We start from the raw sequence: 24,012 nt of genomic DNA, 5'->3' as shown, positions 1-24,012 counted from the left end.
GGGAGACTTGGTAAAGCTATACTACTATATTTGTGTTGTAGAGATTTTTTTTCATGTAACATGCATGATGCGATTTAATAGATTTAATACAAATAAAAAAAGGTATGAAGCCATTCGATGGCATTCCTGAAGAGTGAAACACTGACACTATCAAAACATCCTGACACAATAATACTGACTCAACCAATGGGAGGGGTTTGGGGGCGGGGCTATCTGTCTGTTTGACCAATGGCAGACGGGAAATGTTCAGAAGAAAAAAGAAAAAAATTACACACTGCATCCTGAAATATTACTTTAAAAAACATAATAATATTACAAATATTATTTTGCCATTCCACCCTGTGCAGTACTTGTTTATTATAATTCATAATATACACTAAAAAAATCATGTGTACCCAAACCCCTTGGTTGAGCCTTTTGGGTAATCTTATGGGGTTATTTTTTCAGTATTTGGATAACAACCCAGTCTTTGGGTAGTTTTTTTTTGTTACCCAGATCTTGGGTCAAACATAACAACCCATGGATTGAGTTATTTACCGCAGTGCAGCTCGTCAAAATGGTGCATGTCTTCGGTAAAATGCAGGTTTGTGTACATTTTATTATATCTATAAATTCGTTATTGTGCTGTGAAGCATCACACAGGGGTGCGATGCGAGTCTCCTAAACGAGTGTGGCGTCTGTCTTTTCACGTGATGGAAACGCCTGATGCCTCGCATAATATTTTATGATCAAAAAAGATACAGAATATAAATATGTATGATGTTAAAATATGTTCTCAGAACGGTTCACTGATTGTTTATGGACAGGTTGTGGAGTCAGTCGCCGCATGAAGTTAGAAGTTCCTCCGCTGAACACGACACAAGCTAGGTTAAATCAACCCATTATGCTGGGTTAAATAAACAACCCAATTTGCTGGGTTAAATGAACCCAACATGTGTTCTGTCCTATATTTACCCAGCCCTTGGGTTGAAAATAACCCTAGTTGGGTTGTTTTTAACCCAGTGTTTTTTGTTTTTTAGAGAGTAGACATTTAAATCTCTCAGTAGAACAAAACCGACAGACATTTACTCTTCCACTGTACGTTCCACTGTAAGTCAACAGCTTCAGGCAGGTTTATTGAGCGCATGAGAAGAACTGGTGCAGATGTAGAGCGTAAACATGACAGACACAACGGATGTGCTTCCTCTCTGAGAGGCCGAGTGTCGCGAGCGCTGCTTCAGACGCCTCGACTCGCGCGCACAGGGGGGGAAAATGATATATGTTTTATAATAAATAAATTAAAATGGAACTCAGTTCAAATATATTAATATAAAATACCCGCATGGAACACAAAAAAATAGATTTGGGTATCTTAATATACTTTAAAAGTACCTGTTTGCCTTATGTAACTAATAAAAATCCTTTTTTATAAGCATCATGTTTATGTTAGCATCATGTTAATTGTGTTAGCATCTGCCCAGTGCTGAGTTTTGCCACTGCAAGCATTACTCACATTTTCTTCAGGAAATGTACATTTAAGAGACACAGCGCATCAGTGTGACAGTGGCGTCTCGAGGCTGATTAATGCGTCTGTGTGCACACGGGTCTCACTGTCTCAGGCTTTCAGAAGAGTGACAGTGACAATAACACACACACACACACACTTGATATCAGTTTCCTCATGCTAACTAAAAATCATTGTGAACGTGCACTAGCAGCTCACTAGCGCAACATTCAACTAAAGCAAGTGACCTGATTTGTTAAAGTCCCCCTGTGGTGGAAATCCATCTTTTAATGCTGTTTATATGTCCATGTGGTGTTTTTAATATGTGTAAGTTCATAAGTCGACAGCATTGCTGAGTATTTTCTGCTTAAAACTGCAGTGAACCAAAGACAGTCTCAAAAACACGGTTTGAAATCGCTGGTGTTTCTGACGTCACAAACGACCTTGTAACCAATCAGATCAACGTGTGATCGTCAACCAGTGGATCTCTGAGTGAGTGAGTGAGTGTGTGGAGGCGGGGCTCATTTGCATATTCATAGAACCGAGTATACTAAACGAGGCAAGGGTGTCGAGTTACATTCAACATATTTAAAGGCATGAAGAAAATTGGGTTGATGTTAAACGCCTCCTGTTTTCGCTGATTAAATGTGTTCATGTTTATCGGGCCGTGGTTTGTCTGAGAAGTAACGTACATCAAGATGGAAAGAGATGTGTAAAAAGATATTTTATTTTATTTAGCAACCAATTAAAACATAGAAGGAATAGTCCATTTACAGCCAATATAGGCAGTTTAACATAGGAAATATATGTTTTTGTAAGATTCTTAACAGTTATAGCGCCATATATGGTCCGATCTTCATAAATGTTTGCATGCTTGTTTAGAATCATATGTCGCATATGTTCACCAATTTTCGCGAAGTCCCGAGTTTTCGTTTAGGAGTTACAGGCTTTTGTGTGCATTTGGCCACACCCATTTTCTAAATGACCCTGTTATAGCAACCCAACGGGTAAAGTTCAACTTTTTTGATTATAATGGATCTGGAGTGTCCAGAGAATTGTACTGTGTTGGTTTAATTCAGATTGATTAAAACCTAGGACTAGTTTGCAAAAGTAGGTTTTTACATAATCGTGAATATTTAATGAACGATTTGATTGACAGCAGTGGTTCAAAGTTGTTTAGTATGAGGAGATCTATCAAATGATATGCATATTGTGTGGATGTGTAAAATACCACGTGATAAAAGAGTAACTAGCGCCACCTAGTGGCCGATATCTTTAAAAATTATCACAGACCTCTAGGGCCATGAGTCGAACACACCCACGAGTTTCGTTCTGATCGGCCTCTGTTAACCTTGTTGAATAGATGCTCAAACTTCATTGGCCCATGGCGGCCATGTTTTTTGCGATACACCAATGTCCTCATAAGCTATCTTGGCACAAAGAAAGTGCATACCAATTTTCAAGTCAATCGGACTAACTGTTGGGGGGTTATAGCCATTTCCATGTTTTTTTCCTGTTATAGCGCCTAATAAAAAGAGTCTAATCGCCGTGTTTTTTTATTACTGTGACCTCATTTACAGCCAATATAGGCAGTTTCGGACCATAGATGGCGCTATAACTGCTAAAAATCTTTTAAAAAAACATATATTTCCTATGTTAAACTGCCTATATTGGCTGTAAATCACCTCAAATTTAGCTCCTATATGCGTACCAAGTTTGGTGAATATATCTCATTCCATTCTCTAGTTATAGTAATTTTACTAAAAGTGGCTCCGCCCACTTCAAAAGTTTTGGGGCAACTTAGCGACCGTGAATCAAAATTTCAACCTTTTTTTTATTTTATAATTATTGATATTCAGACTCCAGAGATTATTTCTGTCAGTCAAGACCTAACATCTGGCCAAGTTTCAAGTCTCCAGCACTTACAGTTTTGGTCTCCACGATCAGTTTTACGGCAGAAGAAAAATAATAAAAATCCTTACAATTACGTGCTTGAACCCCTAATTAAAGATTTAAAATGATTGAATTAAATTAAAAATGGCGGAAATGAAATCGGAGCATGAGTCACATGGACTCTTGTTATGATGCTTTCGTGTGAACGCTTCAGTAAATGACGACTGATGTTTATGTTTGCATGATGGACTTTCTGGTCCAGCGCTAGGAAGTTAACGCCTGCAGGGTTACGCTTGCACACATCACTTCCTGCTATTTTCCAGCTCTTCAGACACACACACACACACACTTCCTGTAGAGTGTACTGGGATCTGAAGCGAGTGAAAATCCTCCAACATGAGAGATGATCTCTGCTTTGAGTGGATGAAAACATGAGCTGGGGGTGGGGGGGGGGGGGGGGGGGGGGGTGGGTCAGGGCTGGCATGATGTCATCCTCTAAAATTAGACCTCCAGCACAAACAGCAGAGATTCTCCTGGTGAAGCTCCCAGCCGCGCTCGTGCAGATTACTGATGAATGCACAGCAAACCTGTCCAGCTCAAGCAGAGTAGCCGCGTTTCCATTACCCTTCAAATTGCGCAAATTGAAATTGCGAATTGAAAATATGGGCAATGGAAAATTTCGTTAAAACACCCATTTATCACAAAAAAAGTTTTTGAGGAGGTTTTCCAGGCGGTTCGAAAAAGGATTATTATGAAAAACTGCATTGGAAACAGTTTTTGTGCATTCACAGTCACCTGACGTAGATGGAGAGCTGTGTTTGGACAGAAGGCGAGACAGAGTTCTTCATTAAACTCATAAAAGACTAAATAATTACAGGAATACTGGATTATAAACCAATAAGAAATCCCACAATCAAGATCTTGAAGCAGATTTGCGGGAGAAACACAGAAACTCCTCATATGAGCCGCTCTCAGTATAACGCTCTTTCCTTGCCATTAATGCTTGGAAACACACACGTCTCCTTCCATTAAATATAATGTCTAGTGCGGTGGCTGAGATATACGTAAACCTACTAACATCCGTTGCCATGATTGTTGGAATGACTTATCGTGAGAGGAAAAAAATTACGTTTTAGTCGCATAACATCAGTTAATGGAAACGCCGTCATTTCACAATAGTTTTTAATCGACATTTAGAAAATATCCCAAAAGTTTTGCACAAAATCTGTAATGGAAACCCGGATACTGACGGATATCAGAGACTCACAGTTGATTCCAGTGGAGTTTGTCCTGTGCATTTGCTAAGATCAGTGAAATACGCAGCACACACAAGCGTTGGGTAAAGGAGTTTTCATTCACAACCTTTTTTGAATCGTGATTCCATGAACTGAAACGAGAATTGTGAGGCGTCTAAACATTCCCACCCCTATTTATATGCTTAGGCTTTTCCAGTATTTTCAACATAGACTGTATTAAATATGGACGTAGTGTGTGTGACGTCACCCGTAGTGTTTCTGAAGAGCGCTTTTGAAGCCCAAAGTGGGCGGAGCCGGCCGTCGCCATCTTGGCTGCGAGTCACTCCCGGATAAACGAAAACGGGCAAATAGTGATACACTACAGATTGTTTCAAGGCAGCTTTACATTAATAAACACTGTTGATGTTGTAAAATTAATCAATTATGAAACAAATTCAATTTCAGCTGTAAAGCAGCGATACAGAAGACAATAGAGTCATAGTTCAGTTTAGTTCAATAGCAGTGTCGATGTTGTAAAGTTGGTGTCATTATCCAGCTCAAGTTAATATTCTCAATATTAATCAATATTAGTTTTGTGCCAAGCTTCTCTCCCCATGAAGCACATGTAACGCTATATTAAAGCGCTAAAAACCAAAAAAAAAACGGTTTCTGCTCGCACCTAGAATGCATTTTTGGCAAATTTTTTGCCAATGGAAATTTGGTGCATTCCTAAAAAAATAAATGTCTGATTGAAAACCAAGCGGCAACCTTAAGACCAACACTTAAGTGACTTAAACTGCAGTTCATCGACTGGCCACTAGAGACCGGCTCCAAAAAAAGAGAGTCAATCCCATAAACCCGCATGTTAAAATGCCCAACTTTACAGCAGAAAAACACATGTTTACAGTCTGGTGCAAAAAGTGGTTTTGGTCTATATCGCTAATGTTGCCCTTCATGAGGACTGTGAATATTTTTATAACTCATCCGTTTACATGATATTAAGCCTTAAAGTTCTGCGTAATTAGGGGTGTGGCCACTTGAGTGACAGCTGGATTGCCGCTGATGTCACTACTAGCCGTTTGTTTGCTGTCTGTTAGCCATGCAAATGCTCCTATATTATTCAAAAGTCAGTTTTTACATCTACAGGGGCAGAAAATATGCTTTCATAGTATTTTTAAGATCTTTTCAAAGGACTATAGAGGTGATGCCAACTGAAGAAAGAACAAGAATTACCACTTATGAAACATTACGTTTGCGTATTACTACTAAAGCACTTTGCCGTGCTGTTTCTCTTCAAGTTGAAGATAAAAACTACACAGGTGCCAGTGAGCAACTAGAGTCCCGATGACACATAACGTTAGTCATCATCGCGCTGACAGCATTAGCTGAGCACGAGTGTTACTCATACACAAATGACACAGTTGTGACACACTGCACTATCACTATCAGTTTAAAGTCATTTCAACACTCATTTCATTTCAACATAGTCATTTCAACTCAGCAGCAGACACAGGCTCTCTGACACTGTTCGGCTATTGTCGCACAGTAAACACAAAGATGCATCCATTCAAGAGTAGTTATTATCCAATACATGTCCAATATATGGACATCTGATCTATGAGTGCATACATCTGATTCTCCTTTCAATTCAGGAGCACAGATACTTGTTTTCAACTCCATGAATTCAATTTAAAAAAATATCTTCACTAGTGAAAAGCTGCATTTTGTTTCTAAGCAATGAGGTGATAATGTTGCTGTTTTTGAAGCAATTAAACTCACAGCTTGAGGTTTGTATAGAGACGCAGGTAATCACACACGCGCATTCATTGAATTAAATTGAAATAAACCTAAACTTACTTTATTTCAGAATTCTAGATCGAATGACCTCGAGATAAAATAAAATCAACCATGTTACTCGTATCAAAAGCGATCACCCGTGGAGTCATTCTAGTTTTGATGGAGTTTAATATAAACACATGTCAGATATGAGTGAGGTCTTAAAGTCCCGCTGTGGTGAAAATCATTTGCATATTCACAGAACCGTGTAAGCTAAATGAGGCAAGGGTGTCGAGCATAAAAAAAAGTTTAAATATGTCATTTTGATGGTCCCTTTAACACGTTCTGTTGACTATAAGTAACACTGGACCAACATCTCTACTAACTCTCATTATAGTGTGTGTAGAGTATTAGTAGAGTATTAGTAGACTGGTAGGGTTAGAAGTTGACATGTAGTTGCAAAGTTACTTATAGTCAGTAGAAATTCTGTTGAAGAGCATCACAATAGAGTCAACAGATATTAAGCAGACAGTCAACTAATACTCTAGTAATACTCTAATATACTAATACTCTACCAATCCTCTACCAATGCCCTACCAATGCTCTACCAATGCTCTACCGATACTCTACCAATGCTCTACCAATGCTCTACCAATGCTCTACCAATGCTCTACCAATGCTCTACCAATGCTCTACCAATCCTCTACCAATCCTCTACCAATGCTCTACCAATGCTCTACCAATGCTCTACCAATGCTCTACCAATCCTCTACCAATCCTCTACCAATGCTCTACCAATGCTCTACCAATGCTCTACTAATACTCTACCAATACCTACCAATGCTCTACCAATGCTCTACCAATGCTCTACCAATGCTCTACCAATGCTCTACCAATACTAATACTCTACCAATGCTCTACCAATGCTCTACCAATGCTCCACCAATACCTCCCAATGCTCTACCAATACCTACCAATGCTCTACCAATGCTCTACTAATACTCTACCAATCCTCTACCAATGCTCTACCAATCCTCTACCAATGCTCTACTAATACTCTACCAATACCTACCAATGCTCTACCAATGCTCTACCAATGCTCTACCAATGCTCTACCAATGCTCTACTAATACTCTACCAATACCTACCAATGCTCTACCAATGCTCTACCAATGCTCTACCAATACTCTACCAATGCTCTACCAATGCTCTACCAATGCTCTACCAATACTCTACCAATGCTCTACCAATGCTCTACCAATACTCTACCAATACTCTACCAATACTCTACCAATACTCTACCAATACTCTACCAATGCTCTACCAATACTCTACCAATGCTCTACCAATACCTACCAATACTCTACCAATGCTCTACTAATACTCTACCAATGCTCTACTAACAATCTACTAACACTCTACCAATGCTCTACTAATACTCTACCAATGCTCTACCAATGCTCTACCAATGCTCTACCAATGCTCTACCAATACTCTACCAATACTCTACCAATACTCTGCCAATACTCTACCAATACTCTACCAATGCTCTACCAATACTCTACCAATGCTCTACCAATACCTACCAATGCTCTACCAATACCTACCAATACTCTACCAATGCTCTACTAATACTCTACCAATGCTCTACCAATACCTACCAATACTCTACCAATGCTCTACCAATACTCTACCAATGCTCTACTAACAATCTACTAACACTCTACCAATGCTCTACCAATACTCTACCAATGCTCTACCAATACCTACCAATACTCTACCAATGCTCTACCAATACTCTACTAATACTCTACCAATACCTACCAATGCTCTACCAATGCTCTACCAATGCTCTACCAATACTCTACCAATGCTCTACCAATGCTCTACCAATGCTCTACCAATACTCTACCAATGCTCTACCAATACTCTACCAATACTCTACCAATGCTCTACCAATACCTACTAATACTCTACCAATGCTCTACTAATACTCTACCAATGCTCTACTAACAATCTACTAACACTCTACCAATGCTCTACTAATACTCTACCAATGCTCTACCAATGCTCTACCAATGCTCTACCAATGCTCTACCAATGCTCTACCAATACTCTACCAATGCTCTACCAATACTCTACCAATACTCTACCAATACTCTGCCAATACTCTACCAATACTCTACCAATGCTCTACCAATACTCTACCAATGCTCTACCAATACCTACCAATGCTCTACCAATACCTACCAATACTCTACCAATGCTCTACTAATACTCTACCAATGCTCTACTAACAATCTACTAACACTCTACCAATGCTCTACCAATACTCTACCAATGCTCTACCAATACCTACCAATACTCTACCAATGCTCTACCAATACTCTACCAATGCTCTACCAATACTCTACCAATACTCTACCAATGCTCTACTAATACTAATACTCTACAAATACTCTACCAATGCTCTACCAATACTCTACCAATGCTCTACCAATGCTCTACCAATGCTCTACCAATACTCTACCAATGCTCTACTAATACTAATACTCTACAAATACTCTACCAATGCTCTACCAATACTCTACCAATACTCTACCAATGCTCTACTAATACTAATGCTCTACTAATACTAATACTCTACCAATGCTCTACCAATACCTACCAATACTCTACCAATGCTCTACTAATACTAATACTCTACCAATGCTCTACCAATAATCTACCAATGCTCTACTAACAATCTACTAACACTCTACCAATGCTCTACCAATACTCTACCAATGCTCTACCAATACTCTACCAATGCTCTACTAATACTAATACTCTACAAATACTCTACCAATGCTCTACCAATACTCTACCAATGCTCTACCAATGCTCTACCAATGCTCTACCAATGCTCTACCAATGCTCTACCAATGCTCTACCAATGCTCTACTAATACTAATACTCTACAAATACTCTACCAATGCTCTACCAATACTCTACCAATGCTCTACCAATACTCTACCAATACTCTACCAATGCTCTACCAATACTCTACCAATGCTCTACTAATACTAATACTCTACAAATACTCTACCAATGCTCTACCAATACTCTACCAATGCTCTACCAATGCTCTACCAATGCTCTACCAATGCTCTACCAATGCTCTACCAATGCTCTACCAATGCTCTACTAATACTAATACTCTACAAATACTCTACCAATGCTCTACCAATACTCTACCAATGCTCTACTAATACTAATGCTCTACTAATACTAATACTCTACCAATGCTCTACCAATAATCTACCAATGCTCTACCAATACTCTACCAATGCTCTACTAACAATCTACTAACACTCTACCAATACTCTACCAATGCTCTACCAATACTCTACTAATACTCTACTAATACTCTACTGAGAGTTAGTTGACTTGTAGTTACTTATAGTCAACAGAATGTCCAAAAGGAGCATCAAAATAAAGTGTAACCCACACTTTTAACTCTTCATGACATATGGAGAAGCACAGACGCAGTGACAGCAGAAACTGGTGAACCATCAAAGCTTGACTGTTATTCAGCGGCCCAGACGAGTTTCAGTCTGACAGGAAACGACACCAAAGACACGCGGTTCTGCTCTAGTTTGCATCCCTTGTTTACTTTCTCACTGCTGATCACTTCACATATAAGCTGAGCCTTCACTGAACACACAGCCATGGTCTGTCTATTCATGTACTCGAAAATACTGATATCATACTGATAGCCCTGATATCATACTGATAGCCCTGATATCATCATCAAGAAAAAAGTCTAACTAAAAGAAAAGGAAATCTTACATACTTTGGAAATTTTTTATTATTTCTTAGAAAAAAAACCTATATCTTAAAGGTTTCACTGCTTATATTTTGTGTGCCAAATCAATGTCATGTGGTGCAACTCTAGAAAACCCAGAATGACATTTACTAATTAAGCATTTCTGATAATTGTTTGAATTAAAAAGTTAAACCTTTTCAAAAAATTATGATTAAGATGTGCACACACACACACTCCATGTGAAAGTATGTTTATTTCTCTACTTGACATTCATTCGAATTAAAACTTTAAAAAAGCATATTTTACAATCATTTTTTGTACTTTTTTCTTTTTTCTTCTGTATTGAATTAGAATTAGGACATTGCAAGAATTTTACATATAAATATCGATATCTGCCAATAATGTTATTTAAATGATTCGTTTTGATGATCAAAAGCTGTGGTTTAAAAAAAAAAATATTGTAATACATTGATGATTGAGAGATGAACAAATAAACCTTCCTCAAAAGCCTGATGATCATATTTGATACTCGTGATTTTTCAAAAAAATATGTATGATAATCAAGTAAACCGAAGTCTGAAATATTACTAACAATATCAAAGTTATTCTTATGTTTACTTGATAAAATCAGTGCAGATTTGACAGCAGAAACACACGAGCTGAAGAAGGACGTTTGTACAAATACAATAGCTTCAATAAAATCAATAGTTTTGATCATGTTGATCCTTTAGAAATATAAAATGGGATACAGTGGGCTTTATTGGGTAGTTTAATGTTCTTTGGCCTTCAATAAACATGTGCTTATGTTGACCAACACATTACACTGACCGACTGACAAAAACAAAGTACATCCACAGTGAACAAAGAGAGGATGAGCTCTTACCTGCCACACACACACACACACACACACACACACACTCAGGAAACAGTACCGTATAGTCTGCTAACTAACGGCACAAAGCCTCGTGTCCAAGAACTGAGGAGTGTGTACAACAGATTACTGAGAAGCCTAACTGACAGACAGATCATATCAGCGGAAGAAACTCATCAACACATGAGCGTGTTGAACTTCACTCGACTTCATTTCTCAGACATTAGAAATCATAATATGTGAGCCTGGATCACAAAACCAGTCACATGTCTCACAGGTATATTTGTGGCAATAGCCAACAATACATTGTATGGGTCAAAATGATCGATTTTTCTTTTTATGTCAAAAAATCATTAGGATATTAAGTGAAGCTCATGTTCCATGAAGATATTTTGTACATTTCCTACCGTAAATATATAAAAAATGTATTTTTGTGAGTGAATGCGGCTCAATCGCCAACATAAATGCACAACTTTAAAGGAGATTTTCTCAATGTTTACATTTTTTTTGCACCCTCAGATTTTCAATAGTAGTATCTCTGCCAAATATTGTCCTATCCTAACACACCATACACCAACGGAAAGCTGATTTATTCAGCTTTCATATGATATATACATCTCAATTAAAAAAAATTAACCCTTGTGACTGGTTTTGTGGTCCAGGGTCACATATAAACTGCTAAACCACTAGAAATGATCTTATATTGGAGCTCTTACCGCGTCCGAGGCGTCCTGGGCGTCTACGATGAGCTGTCGCTCTCCTCCGGCGTTCACCTTATGGAAGCGGCGTCGCGAGTGTCTCTGAGGTCCGTGTCTCTGCAGAGCGTCGTCGTCGCTCTCGCTGGCGTTCTCCACCTGTGAAGAAGAGCCGGCGTCAGAAGCCTCGGCATCTTGGTTGAACATCCAGTTCTTCCAGACCACCGAGAGCCTGTGCAGGCGCAGGAGACTCATGTGGACGGCATTCGTGGAGTCACGGGGCGAGAGAAAGCGAGTGTGTGTCGGGTCGAGGAGTTTAACACACAGCAGAGCTGCAGTCAGGCCACAGCTTCCTGTAGGAAACCGTAAATACACAAATATCCTCTGCGAGCTGAAGCAACAAGAGCTCTGAAGCGTGAGCTGCGTCTTTGGCTCCGTCTAAGTTAAGCCGGATACATTTTAAAAGCGGCGTTTTCATTTAAAGTGCTCTCCGTCCACACTAGCGTTTTCAGGCGTTTTCCAAGAGTGTGTGAAGGAACATGTTTTAGCAACTGTGTGAACGTGAACAGCACATAACAGACACAATACCGCTATAAACATGAATATCTATTGGTACAACATGCGTCACATGACTAAACTTACGTCATCGTTTTTAAATACCTGCGTTCTGACAGTCCACACTACAACACGAAAACAGCGTTTACGAATTGATCCACTTTGGAGAGTTTTCAAAAAGCTTTGTTTTCATTAATAAAAAAGCTCTTTTTTATATTTTAAGAGTTGTCCGGACGGATTTCCCGGGTAAACTGCGTACTTTCGTCATTCGTCCGTGTCTGTTTACGTCACAGCCGTAAATAAAGGCGATAAAGTCAGGCTACTACTATATGCAGTAAACACAGTTGATGCCACAACAGCCTTGAAACCAAAAGGAGTTCGCAAACAAAAAGGGAAAGTACTAGTATATATGAAACTAAAGCCGCCAGTAGGAGGCAGTGTCCTAATAAGTGAATCATTGAATCATTGACTCACCCGATTCATTCAAACCAGCTGATTCATTCATGAAAGAAGCAAGTGTCCACTGACTTTATGAATGAGTCATTGAATCATTGACTCACCCGATTCATTCAAACCAGCTGATTCATTCATGAAAGAAGCAAGTGTCCACTGACTTTATGACTATTGAATCATTGACTCACCCGATTCATTCAAACCAGCTGATTCATTCATGAAAGAAGCAAGTGTCCACTGACTTTATGACTATTGAATCATTGACTCACCCGATTTGTTCAAAAACAGTGAATCATTCGAGAACGAAACACCGCTATGTTGTCTAGGTTTGCAACTCAAAGTTTATGGTGGTAACAATGCCAATCTCTAAACCAGTAATACTTTGGTTTATTTGCCTGTAAACAACCTTGGCAAGTTATAGTTAGGTATAGGTGCTCAGGTGAAAAAAGTATAATTATTTATAAAAAGTAAAGTTACATATTGTTGATTATATTTTAATTAAATACACTATTTGAAATCAGTATAAATAAAATCCATCTTACCGTTTACCAAAATCCATTTACACTGCAATTTCAATTGCCTAAATAATGTTATGAGATTAAAATTAATGTTCTAAATATAACATTTGAAATATAAACATAGGAAATGTTGGGGGAAAATTAAATGATACTATCATATATGAAACTAAAGCCGCCAGTAGGTGGCAGTGACGTAATAAGTGAATTATTGAATCATTCATTCAACCGATTCATTCAAACCAGCTGATGCATTCATGAAAGAAGCAAGTGTCCGCTGACTTTATGACTGAGTCATTGAATCATTGACTCACCCGATTTGTTCAAACCAGCTGATTCATTCATGAAAGAAGCAAGTGTCCACTGACTTTATGACTGAGTCATTGAATCATTGACTCACCCGATTTCTTCAAAAACAGTGAATCATTCGAGAACGAAACACCGCTATGTGTTGCTGGGAAACTTTTCTGCTTTGTTTTAGACTGTTTTCATTGGCAAAATAAGAGTAAAACAGTCAAAACTGACAAAGTTGTGTCTAAAAATGGTCAATTCACGATCAACTTATTGTTTATTGAATTGATGTACAAAATGACTATCACATTTTCAATCGTGTTGATATTCAAGAAAACAGCGCTCTTGCTCTGTGTGATATTGCTTAATTATACTATTATACTATACTATATACTACAAAACACAATAACTCATACAGGGCAATTCATATCCTGAAATTTGGGGGAGTTTTTAATAATTTTGGTGACATTTACGACCTAGCACATCCCTATTTTACGTCAACACTGTCAAACAACATCATTGGGAGAGCCTCGTGTGGTCTCGCAAAATCATGAAGATTACGTTGGTGGGAACTTGCTTAGTTGAGAATTGAGAAATTTAAACAAAAACTAAAATATGGACTAAAAAAAAGTCTTGCAAAAGGCCAGAGGGGTCTATCTGTGCTTCAGCCTAATGCTTGTCATCTAAAACCTAGACAGATCATTCAAAATAAGGACTACCTTAAGACGACAGCTGAACATGTCCATAAATCAGCAGAAGACGAAGGTGGAAACAGTGTGTGAGGATCTCAGAGGGACCCGCTGGGGGGTGTGTGTGTGTGTGTGTGTGTGTGTGTGTGAGAGAGTGGTGTCGCCCTCTGCAGGTCAGGGGGAGAATCACACCACAGCTTCAGTGAGCCGAACTTAATTCTTAATAACTTAAAAACGCTTCAGTAAAAACCTGTTAATTAGTAAGTCCCTTAACAAATGCGGTGAAAAACTACTAGATCTAATGGGATATTCAATGTAATTTGTCAGCAAAATACTGTTAAATGTACAGTTTTTGGAAGAACAAGTATTCTTATAATTTACAGTGAAAAACCATAAATTGAAACTCCCAGAATTCCCTGTGTGGCGGCTCACTTTTAATGTTTTTTCGTAGTTTTTTTCTTATCAGTTATACATTGGGGTTTAATGTTGCATATATGAATGTTGTTAAATTAATGTTTATTGCATTATTTTAGTGTCATGTTTGTATTTGTGTTATGAGACTGTGCATCTTCTATATATTAGTATTAACTTCAGCTATGATTCATCATGTGTCTTTTTAAAACCTGTGTTTTAAGGTGGTTGTCAGTATATTATCAGATTGTACTATTTTTATACAGGTGAAACTCAAAAAATTTAGAATATGGTGCAAAAGTCCATTTATTTCAGTAATTCAACTTAAAAGGTGAAACTAATATATTATATAGACTCATTACATGCAAAGTGAGATATTTCAAGCCTTTATTGGTTATAATTATGATGATTATGGCTTACAGCTTATGAAAACCCCAAATTCAAAATTAGAATATTGTGAAAAGGTTTTCATAAGCTGTGCAAGGATTGATCACGTAATACATGGTCAAGATCAGACTCTGACACGGCGGGCATCGCTGTACAACAGCCACACCGACACCAGGTAGCGTCGCCGACCCGCTCTTCGCCCCAAACCACCTCCGCTGTTCGACATAGCCACGTAACTTACATGGTGTTGACAAGAGAGACCGAGAGAGTTGATTCTTAGCCAAAAAAAACATAGTTCTTTCATGTGTAATTACTTCCACCAACTAATCAAGTATTCTCGTAAGCGTAGAATCTGCCATTCAGAATACACAGGAGCGAGCCGCTCGAATGGCGGCAGCCATGTTGCGCATCCATCTTGAAAATACATTAGCCAAAGAGGGACATACCTAGAAATTCAAGCTTCGCCTTTCGCGCTTTTACAGTCAGTAGGGCTGTCACTTTTGTGAATAAAATTTCGACTTTTGAGACATAAGTGTTCATTTCCATTTCTAAAGACGTTTCCATTTTCAACACCAAATACAGGCAAATCCACGGCCACCTAACAGGCATTAGGACGAGCGTAAAGAGGCGCTTGAGACGCACAAGTCAGCAATATTCCTGATGATTTATTGGCGTGAAGTTTCAGCACAATGAGAAACAGGAGCGCAACATTCAGGGATTGAGATTAACACCTCGACCCGCCACTAGGGCTGTCACTTTACGTTCGAAAATCGATTGCACAATCGACCGGACCAACCAACAAAAGTTTCGAAAACGAAAATCGGAAATCGATTTAAACAGCCTTTTTTTTTTTTTACCAAAAATGTGTTTTAGGAGGACAGATCAATACAGTATCAGAACATGTGGGATGCTGGAAAATAACAATGTCTTTTCTGTTCACCAAATTTGCTATTACTTCAGTGCAAGTGAACAAGCGCGCCGTTATTTGTTGCTTAGTGACGTGTGTGTGTGTGTGTGTGTGTGTGTGTGTGTGTGTGTGTGTTAGGGCTGTCAAAATTGCTCAAAAATGACGTTCGAATATTCCCTCTATAAAAAACACATATATTCGAACTATTCGAATATCTGGTTGCGCATATTGTCAATGACGCGCATTACGTCAATAACAGGACAAATTAATACAAAGAGACACAACTACTTGTATAGGTAGTTTATTTAAGTTTAAACATATTTGACAACGTATTAACTTACACAAAACCAAGTAAATCAACTAATGGCCAAGACCGCAGACCTCACTCTCGCTCGCACTCACAGGCACTCTCTCTCTCTCTCTCTCTCGCCCTCACGCTCTCTGCGCATAATGAACAACAATAAACAAATGTTGAGTGCTGATCAAGAGTTTTGTGCAAGCAATTTAAGGTCGCGACTCTTGTCCTAAATATAGCAGGCTTCATTCGGTGATTGAAACAAATATTATTAACATTAATTGAAGTTTTACAGTATATAGAACCGACATTGAACGCTCCGAGCGAGCTGTGTTGTGGTAAACTGCTGCTAGCCTGCTACTATGGCTATTTCGAGGGCGTCTGGCCACGCCCCCATTGGCGGGCTCTGACGTGTCTGATGTAATGCTAGCTCATTGGCGCACACGTTGGAGGCGCCCGTGCCATTGGATGTGCAGTTGACGCAGCACAGCCAATGAGTGAGCCAGACACTCACTGTGTCTGTGCAGCTGGAAAATGCGTTTTACATTTTAAGCTTCAGAATTTTGCCACTCGCAAAGCAGACAGCCGCGCCTCTGCTACCGCGGGCGTGTTTTTCCTCATGATTCGAATATTAATTTTCATTTTAATTATTTCAATTTTCAACGTCTTTAGACATGGATTTTACAATCAATTCACTAAACACTTATGTCTCAAAAATCGATCAGGATTTTTCCACAAAAGTGACAGCCCTACCCGCCACATGCGGGTAAAAATGAACTTTGGCGGGAAATCAAATCACGAGCCAATCTGGCGTGTTTCTGTGTTTACTCACTTTGCTGGGGAAGTTCGTGTAAGACAAATCTGTGCGGATTTAGCGCAAATACGCAACTCGTGATCCTCATGATATATTAAATACAGCGTATTGCAGAATCTGCGCATTTCTGGCTTACTTGAACACACACACACACACACACACACACACACACGTCACTACGCAACAAATAACAGCGCGCTTGTTCACTTGCATTGAAGTAATAGCGAATATTAAAAAGCATGAAGACATTGTTATTTTCCAGCATCCTACATGTTGTGTGTGCTGTGTTGATCTGTCCACCTAACACACATTTTTGGTAAAAAAAATTTAAAAAGCCGTTAAAATCGATTCCCTATTTTCGTTTTCGAAACTTGTGTTGGTTGGTCCGATCGATTGTGCAATCGATTTTCTAACGTAAAGTGACGGCCCTAGCAGTCAGGGCCACCGTGAGGATCGCGAGGGGGAGATTACTCGCGACGCCGGCTGATTTGAAAGCCTGTTGTTATTTTATGTAGCCTACGCTGTAAACATTGCCTTACACTATTAATCTCGTACAATATACAGAATAACGATAGCACTGTACTTCACTAACATTAGCTTGGGAACCTGATAGCTGATGTTAGCAATGAAATGGTACGAAAACGTAAAACTATTATTCGTTTTACATAGAGTTCATAACCGACATGTTAACTGACTAAATAACTAAATACAATTTGTAATAGTTTTCTAAAGTAACCTCATCACTTGGCGAACTGGAAGCCATGTTAATCTTGGAGTAACACGGCCACCGTATGAGTTAAAACGCTCTAGGAATGGGGCTAGAAAGTAATATTCAGTTGGTAGTCATATACAATTTCACCGCTAGATCTTACACAGTGTAGCTTTAATTTCTTTTCGACTGAAGAAAGAAAGACATGAACATCTTGGATGATGTGCGGGAGAGTAAATTATCAGGAGATTTTCATTCTGAAGTGCACTGATCCCTTAAGGAAGCATGTTTTGGCGGCTTTAGTCTATGTGCCGTCAGTCTGAACGTCTGACGTGTGTGTAACGCGCCACTCACCACAATCATCTCAGACGGCTCTAAAGTGATGCATTCACAGCCTCTTCTTCCTCCACGCTGAGTCCCGAAACTGCAGACACACACACACACACGAATCAGGGCAACAAATCTCACACACATATCAAATCTCAATCAGAAAACCACGTTTTTATTTCCACAAACACAGTCAATAATGTCCAATTGACCCTTCGCATGGAGTTTGATTGACAAGTGATCTGACCAATCATGATCCGCCATCCGCCATTTTGTCCGACAAAGTAGTCAGGAGAGTTAGTAGATTAACGTTGGAGGATTTGAACTTGAGAAACTGTACTGACGTCTTTCCACAGTTGAAACAACATTCCTTCTGATGTTCATTCATGTTTATTTGATGCTATAAAGGAACTAGAAGGAAGAGATGATCGGATCACGAGCGGCTTTAACTGAGCGATCTGTCAGACACATTAAAGAGACACAAAACGGTATTTATTGTTTCATAACAAAAGTATGTGTGTTCACTTTGTGAGAACATGGTGTGTGTGAGAGCGGCGTGGCTTGTTGGACGTTAACTAAAGGGGGCGGGTCTTTGCGAACGGTCAATTGAATTGAATGATGGCCCATAAGAGACACTGAACACCTGGTCGTCTTGAAGAAGAAAACAAAAAGACAACATTAGTGAAGATGATGTTCAGAGGCCGGTGTCTAATTTCACACTGCTAATGAAAACAGAAGTTAGGGGTTGAACACACTAGTCGACTTTAATGCTCTGCCGTGACGCTTTAAGCTTGACGTCGACAAGTCGCTGATCATCAAAAATTAGCAATCGCAACAAATAGATACAACTTAAAAAAAACAGTGTTTTAGGATTTTCAGGTACAGAAACTGTAATCAAGTGTAAAATAACACTGCACTTTATAAATAAAATATACATTACAAATATACTTACAAACGTTATTCAGTCAAGAACGAGTGCATTTTCTCTCTGTCTTCTGTTGTTTGATTATAGATAATAATAATATTATAGATAATATTAGTGCTGTCACTTTAAGAGCTGCGCGGATCCAATATACAGTGCTCAGCATAAGTGAACACACCCATGCTAAAGTTGACTAAAAAGAGGAATAAAAAATCATCTTTTGTAAATTGATCTTAATGCCTTAAGGCGAGACACTACAGATGAATAGGGTAATTTTTTTAACTGGCAGATATCACCATGAAACTTTCCCAGTTGATTACCTACATTAAGATGAGAAAAAAATGTATTACAAGTTTTCTGTAATTTAATGTTTAAATATGCAAATTAGGTATTATCTAATAAAATATGCACTAATTTGCATATATTTCAAAAATTGAAATCTGAGTATTGGATAAAGCCAGGCTCAAAATTATTTTTTCATTGTGTTCACATATTAGATGGGAAAAAAATTACAGAGGGATTTATGGATATCTACTTTTGTTATCCTATAAATCAGAATATACTGTCAATAGCCTTAAAAAAAAAGATTTTTGCCATGTTTTTTGGAATAAAATGTTATATAAATCGGGCTAGGAATAATATATTTACAAATCCCTCTGTAAATGTCTTCTTAATATAACTAGGTACAAGACTGGAAAGTTTGGTGTATATAGGTGCTACCGAAGTGGAGATTTCGGACTTTGAGTATGAGAGAAAAGTCATTTTGAGAAAACGGGCTTTAAAGATTTAGCATCAGCCAATGAGATTGCACATTTGCGCCCTTTTACTTTCACGATTGGTTGCTGATAAAAAGGAAATGACCATATTTGGATCCGACAACATTGTACAAGAGAGAGAGAGCTTTCTAACGGTGTGTGTGATGACAGGGTGCAGATCGCGATCGCGGAGCAACGGATGATTTACAACGCCAACTTTTGATGAATTTATGAGAAATCTACAGACGCAAACAGACAAAGTGCAGTAATATAAAGACCTAAATGTGTATTTCGGACTTTTTTTCACCACAAGTCTGAAAGAAGACATGTTTTTGAAGACAAATATCCCGAAATCTCAAAATTGACCAGTGAAAAAAAAACGATGTTTTTGCCTGCCGTGTCTCGCCTTAATTAAAAAAAGGAGGAAAAATCCAACCTTTAAGGACACCAATTTTCTTTGTGAATGTATAATGTATCGTAAATAAACAAATGTTCTTCCTTAAATACAGGGGTCATAAGTCAGGACACCCCTGTGTTAAACTCCCATAGAGGGGAAGATTTATATTTTTAATGGTCAGCTATTTCATGGATCCAGGACACTATGATCCTGATAAAGTTCCCTCGGCCTTTGGGATTAAAATATCCAACATCATCATCACACACCCTTCACCACACCTAGAGATTGGCATGGTTTTATTTCAGTTAGCCTAAAAGCTGGTTTGATTTGCACTGAGAGATGATCTTATGGAAAGTACAACAAGCTAATTTCTAACTAATCTTTCTCTTTCTTTCTTTCTAACTAATCTTTCTTTTTTCTTTCTTTCTTTCTTTCAAACTAACTTTGTTTCTTTCTAACTAATCTTTCTTTCTTTCAAATTTTCTTTCTTTCTATTTTAATTACAAGGCTAGGGGAACTTTTTTAACTTTAACTTTATCAGTCATTTGAAATGGTCACAAAGGAATCAATAAGAGGAATCTAAATTTTGATTTTACCCCAAGCGGTAACACTTTACTTGAAGGGGTGTGCATAAGACTAACATGACACCTTCATAATCATGACATGACACATGTTATGAATATGAAGGAGGTTTTATGCATGTTTGTGACAACTGTCATTAAGTGTCATTCGCTCAATTATGACATTTTTAATGCAAATATGACATTGTTTGAGATGTCTTTGTTATCACACCTTGACATAAACCAATACATCATAACCTGTCAGTGTCTTCGTCATGACAACTTGACATTACTAAGACAACACAACCTGTCATAAACATGACATAGCAGATTCATTATCAAACTTAAGAAACCACTTAGCTTTATTGGTTAACATTACATTAAACTGTCAGGTGGTTGGTTCTGACATTGGCTGTTATGAAGCCATTATAACTGTTTAATGACAAATTCAATTTGTACCACTGTAGTTGAGGTCACGAAAAATATTCATGACAGAGTTATAATGCCCTCATGACAGCCAATGTCAAAACCAACCACATGACAGTTTAACTTAATTTAATGTCAAGTTGTCATGACAAAGACACTGACAGGTTATGATGTATTGGTTTATGTCAAGGTGTCATAACAAAGACATCTTAAACAATGTCATATTTGCATTCAAAATGTCATTATTGAGCGAAAGACACTTAATGACAGTTGTCATAAACATGCATAAACCCTCCTTCATATTCATGACATATGTCATGTCATGGTTATGAAGGTGTCATGTCAGTCTTATGTACACCCCTTCAAGTAAAGTGTTACCTAACAAGCATCCGATTCCCAACCCTATCCATGACTCAGGCAGTGCTTGTCATCAGTGTTGCCATGAAATGGACTTTCAGTTTCTCTCTCAGATCACGGCGCAGTGCAGATGTGTCTGTATTGTGTGAGTAGAGCCAGACGGGGTCAGAGGTGAGGAGAGGTGTGCTGCTATCTCAAGCCCCTTCCACACAGAGATTCGGGAAAATACACGGATAAAGTGACCCGGGTTCGTTTGATTTTGGTTCATTCACACTGCCAGTGATTTTCCGGAATCAGAGAGTGCGTTCACACACAACCGTAAAAACCCTGTAAAGACACGTGACATCGATGTGACATGTAGTGTCTCAGCAGCGACTTGAGTTCGCTTATGAGCTGCGACTTCTCTCTAAACCACGCTTGTGCATTTTTCTCTCTAATTCGATCATAAACCGTTTCACTAGCGAACGATCCCAGCTTCAGCGTCATCATTACGACACGGCATTGATCACGGCTTTTGTTCACACCGGGACTGAACACGGCCATGTTATACTAGATCCCCAAGCCGGCATCAATCCCGGGCCGTGTTTGTGTTCACACAGAAGGCGTTCTGGCAATTTCCCGGGATCAACGCGCTGTGTGAAAGGGGCTTTAGGTGTCTATAGCAGTGTTTCCACTGTCACCCCCGGGGCTTGATCGGGCCTCGCCGGGGCTCCTCAGGGCCAACGGCCAAAGCGGGCCAGCTTGTGCTTGAGGAGTGCAAGGTTCGAAATTGCGAACATTTTGGTCGCATATGCTCCTGAAATTTAATCTGTGCAACCTAAAAATATATTTGGGAGCATTTGTGCGAGTGCAAATAATGGTTGTGGTGCGACATGTTTTTATTTCTCTAAAAAACTTTCGCAAATTACTGCACAGTGTGTACTTATGTGCGCTGATACGCGCCGGCCGGACCATCATTCCATCCAACGTTACATAACCAATCAAACTTCATCATTACGTTCTTAACTTATACGATTATAAGTTAAGACTTAACACTTAACACTTATAAGATTTATAATATCAGGGAGGAAATTATAACTATGCAACCGTCTACTACAGCATCGCATCAGGGAGTGCATTATAATATCCCTGAGGAAAAATGTGATTCATTCATTACTATAGGAGAGGAACATTTTTTTTAATTTGTTAAATCATCTAAATCGACAACATGTATGTTAGACCCTATACCGACTAAGCTACTAAAAGAGATGCTTCCAAAGATTCTCTTCTCAATATCATTAATTCATCTTTGTCACTACGATATGTACCAAAAAGTTTTAAGCTGCCTGTTATTAAACCACTTGTTAAAAAAACACAACTTAATCGTACAGAATTGGTCAATTACAGGTCGATCTCGAATCTGCCTTTTCTGTCAAAGATACTAGAAAAGGCAGTATCCTCACAACTCTGTTCCTTTCTAGAAAGAAATGATATCTGTGAGGATTTTCAGTCCGGATTCAGACTGTACCATAGTACCGAGACAGCTCTCATCAGAGTCACACATGATTTGCTCTTATCATCCGATCGTGGTTGTATCTCTCTATTAGTGTTACTCGATCTCAGTGCTGCATTTGATGCTATTGACCACAACATTCTTTTAAATAGACTCGAACATTATGTTGGCATTAGTGGAAATGTATTAGCATGGTTTAAATCACACTTATCTGACCGTTATCAGTTTGTAGCAGTAAATGAAGAGATGTCTTATCGATCACAAGTTCAGTATGGCGTACCACAAGGCTCAGTACTAGGACCGCTGCTGTTCACTCTGTACATGCTAACATTAGAAAACATGGTATTAGTTTTCACTGTAATGCTGATGATACTCAGCTGTATATTTCTTCACGCCCTGACGAAACTTACCAATCCACTAAATTAACGGAATGCATAGCTGATATAAAAAACTGGATGACTAGTAATTTCCTACTACTTAATATAGAAAAAACAGATTCTAATTATTGGACAAAAAACTTCCACACGTAATAACCTAGAATACTGTCTAACACTTGATGGCTGCTCTGTGAAGTCTCGTCGTCGGTTAGGAACCTGGGTGTGTGTGTGTGTGTGTGTGTGTGTGTGTGTGTGTGTGCTCTTTGATACCAGTCTTTCATTTGAAAGTAACGTGAATAGCATCTGTAAAACCACATTCTTCCATCTTTAAAATATATCTAAACTACGTCATATGGTCTCATTTACAAATGCGGAACAGTTAGTTAATGCGTTCATGACCTCAAGGCTAGATTACTGTAATGCTCTTATGGGTGGTTGCCCTGCACGCTTAATAAACAAACTCCAGCTAGTTCAAAACGCCAACACTGCATTGGCTCCCTATTAAACATCATATACATTTTAAAATATTGTTGATTACTTACAAAGCACTAAATGGTTTAGCTCAGCAGTACTTGAGCGAGGTCTTAAAGCATTATAGTCCTTCACGTCTAT

The 24,012-nt window shown here is 38.7% G+C and overlaps 1 protein-coding gene across 12 annotated transcripts in view; it reads right to left on the bottom strand.

The window, feature by feature from the left end:
* rapgef6 (Rap guanine nucleotide exchange factor (GEF) 6) overlaps positions 1 to 24,012 on the bottom strand; it is a 177,236-nt gene that overhangs the window by 116,488 nt on the left and 36,736 nt on the right. For all 12 annotated transcript variants that reach the window (XM_056242775.1, XM_056242780.1, XM_056242782.1 and 9 more), the window contains exons 5-6: positions 18,142 to 18,211; positions 11,783 to 11,920 (exon numbers count right to left, since the gene is read on the bottom strand). In XM_056242775.1, coding sequence (XP_056098750.1) covers positions 11,783 to 11,920; positions 18,142 to 18,211 — 208 coding nt within the window. The remainder of the gene's footprint in view (positions 1 to 11,782; positions 11,921 to 18,141; positions 18,212 to 24,012) is intronic.

The sequence above is a fragment of the Rhinichthys klamathensis genome, unplaced genomic scaffold (assembly GCF_029890125.1).
Source record: "Rhinichthys klamathensis goyatoka isolate OS25496 unplaced genomic scaffold, OSU_Roscu_1.1 h1tg000750l_1, whole genome shotgun sequence".
NCBI lineage: Eukaryota > Metazoa > Chordata > Actinopteri > Cypriniformes > Leuciscidae > Rhinichthys > Rhinichthys klamathensis.
This window is presented reverse-complemented; position numbering and strand designations above follow the sequence as displayed.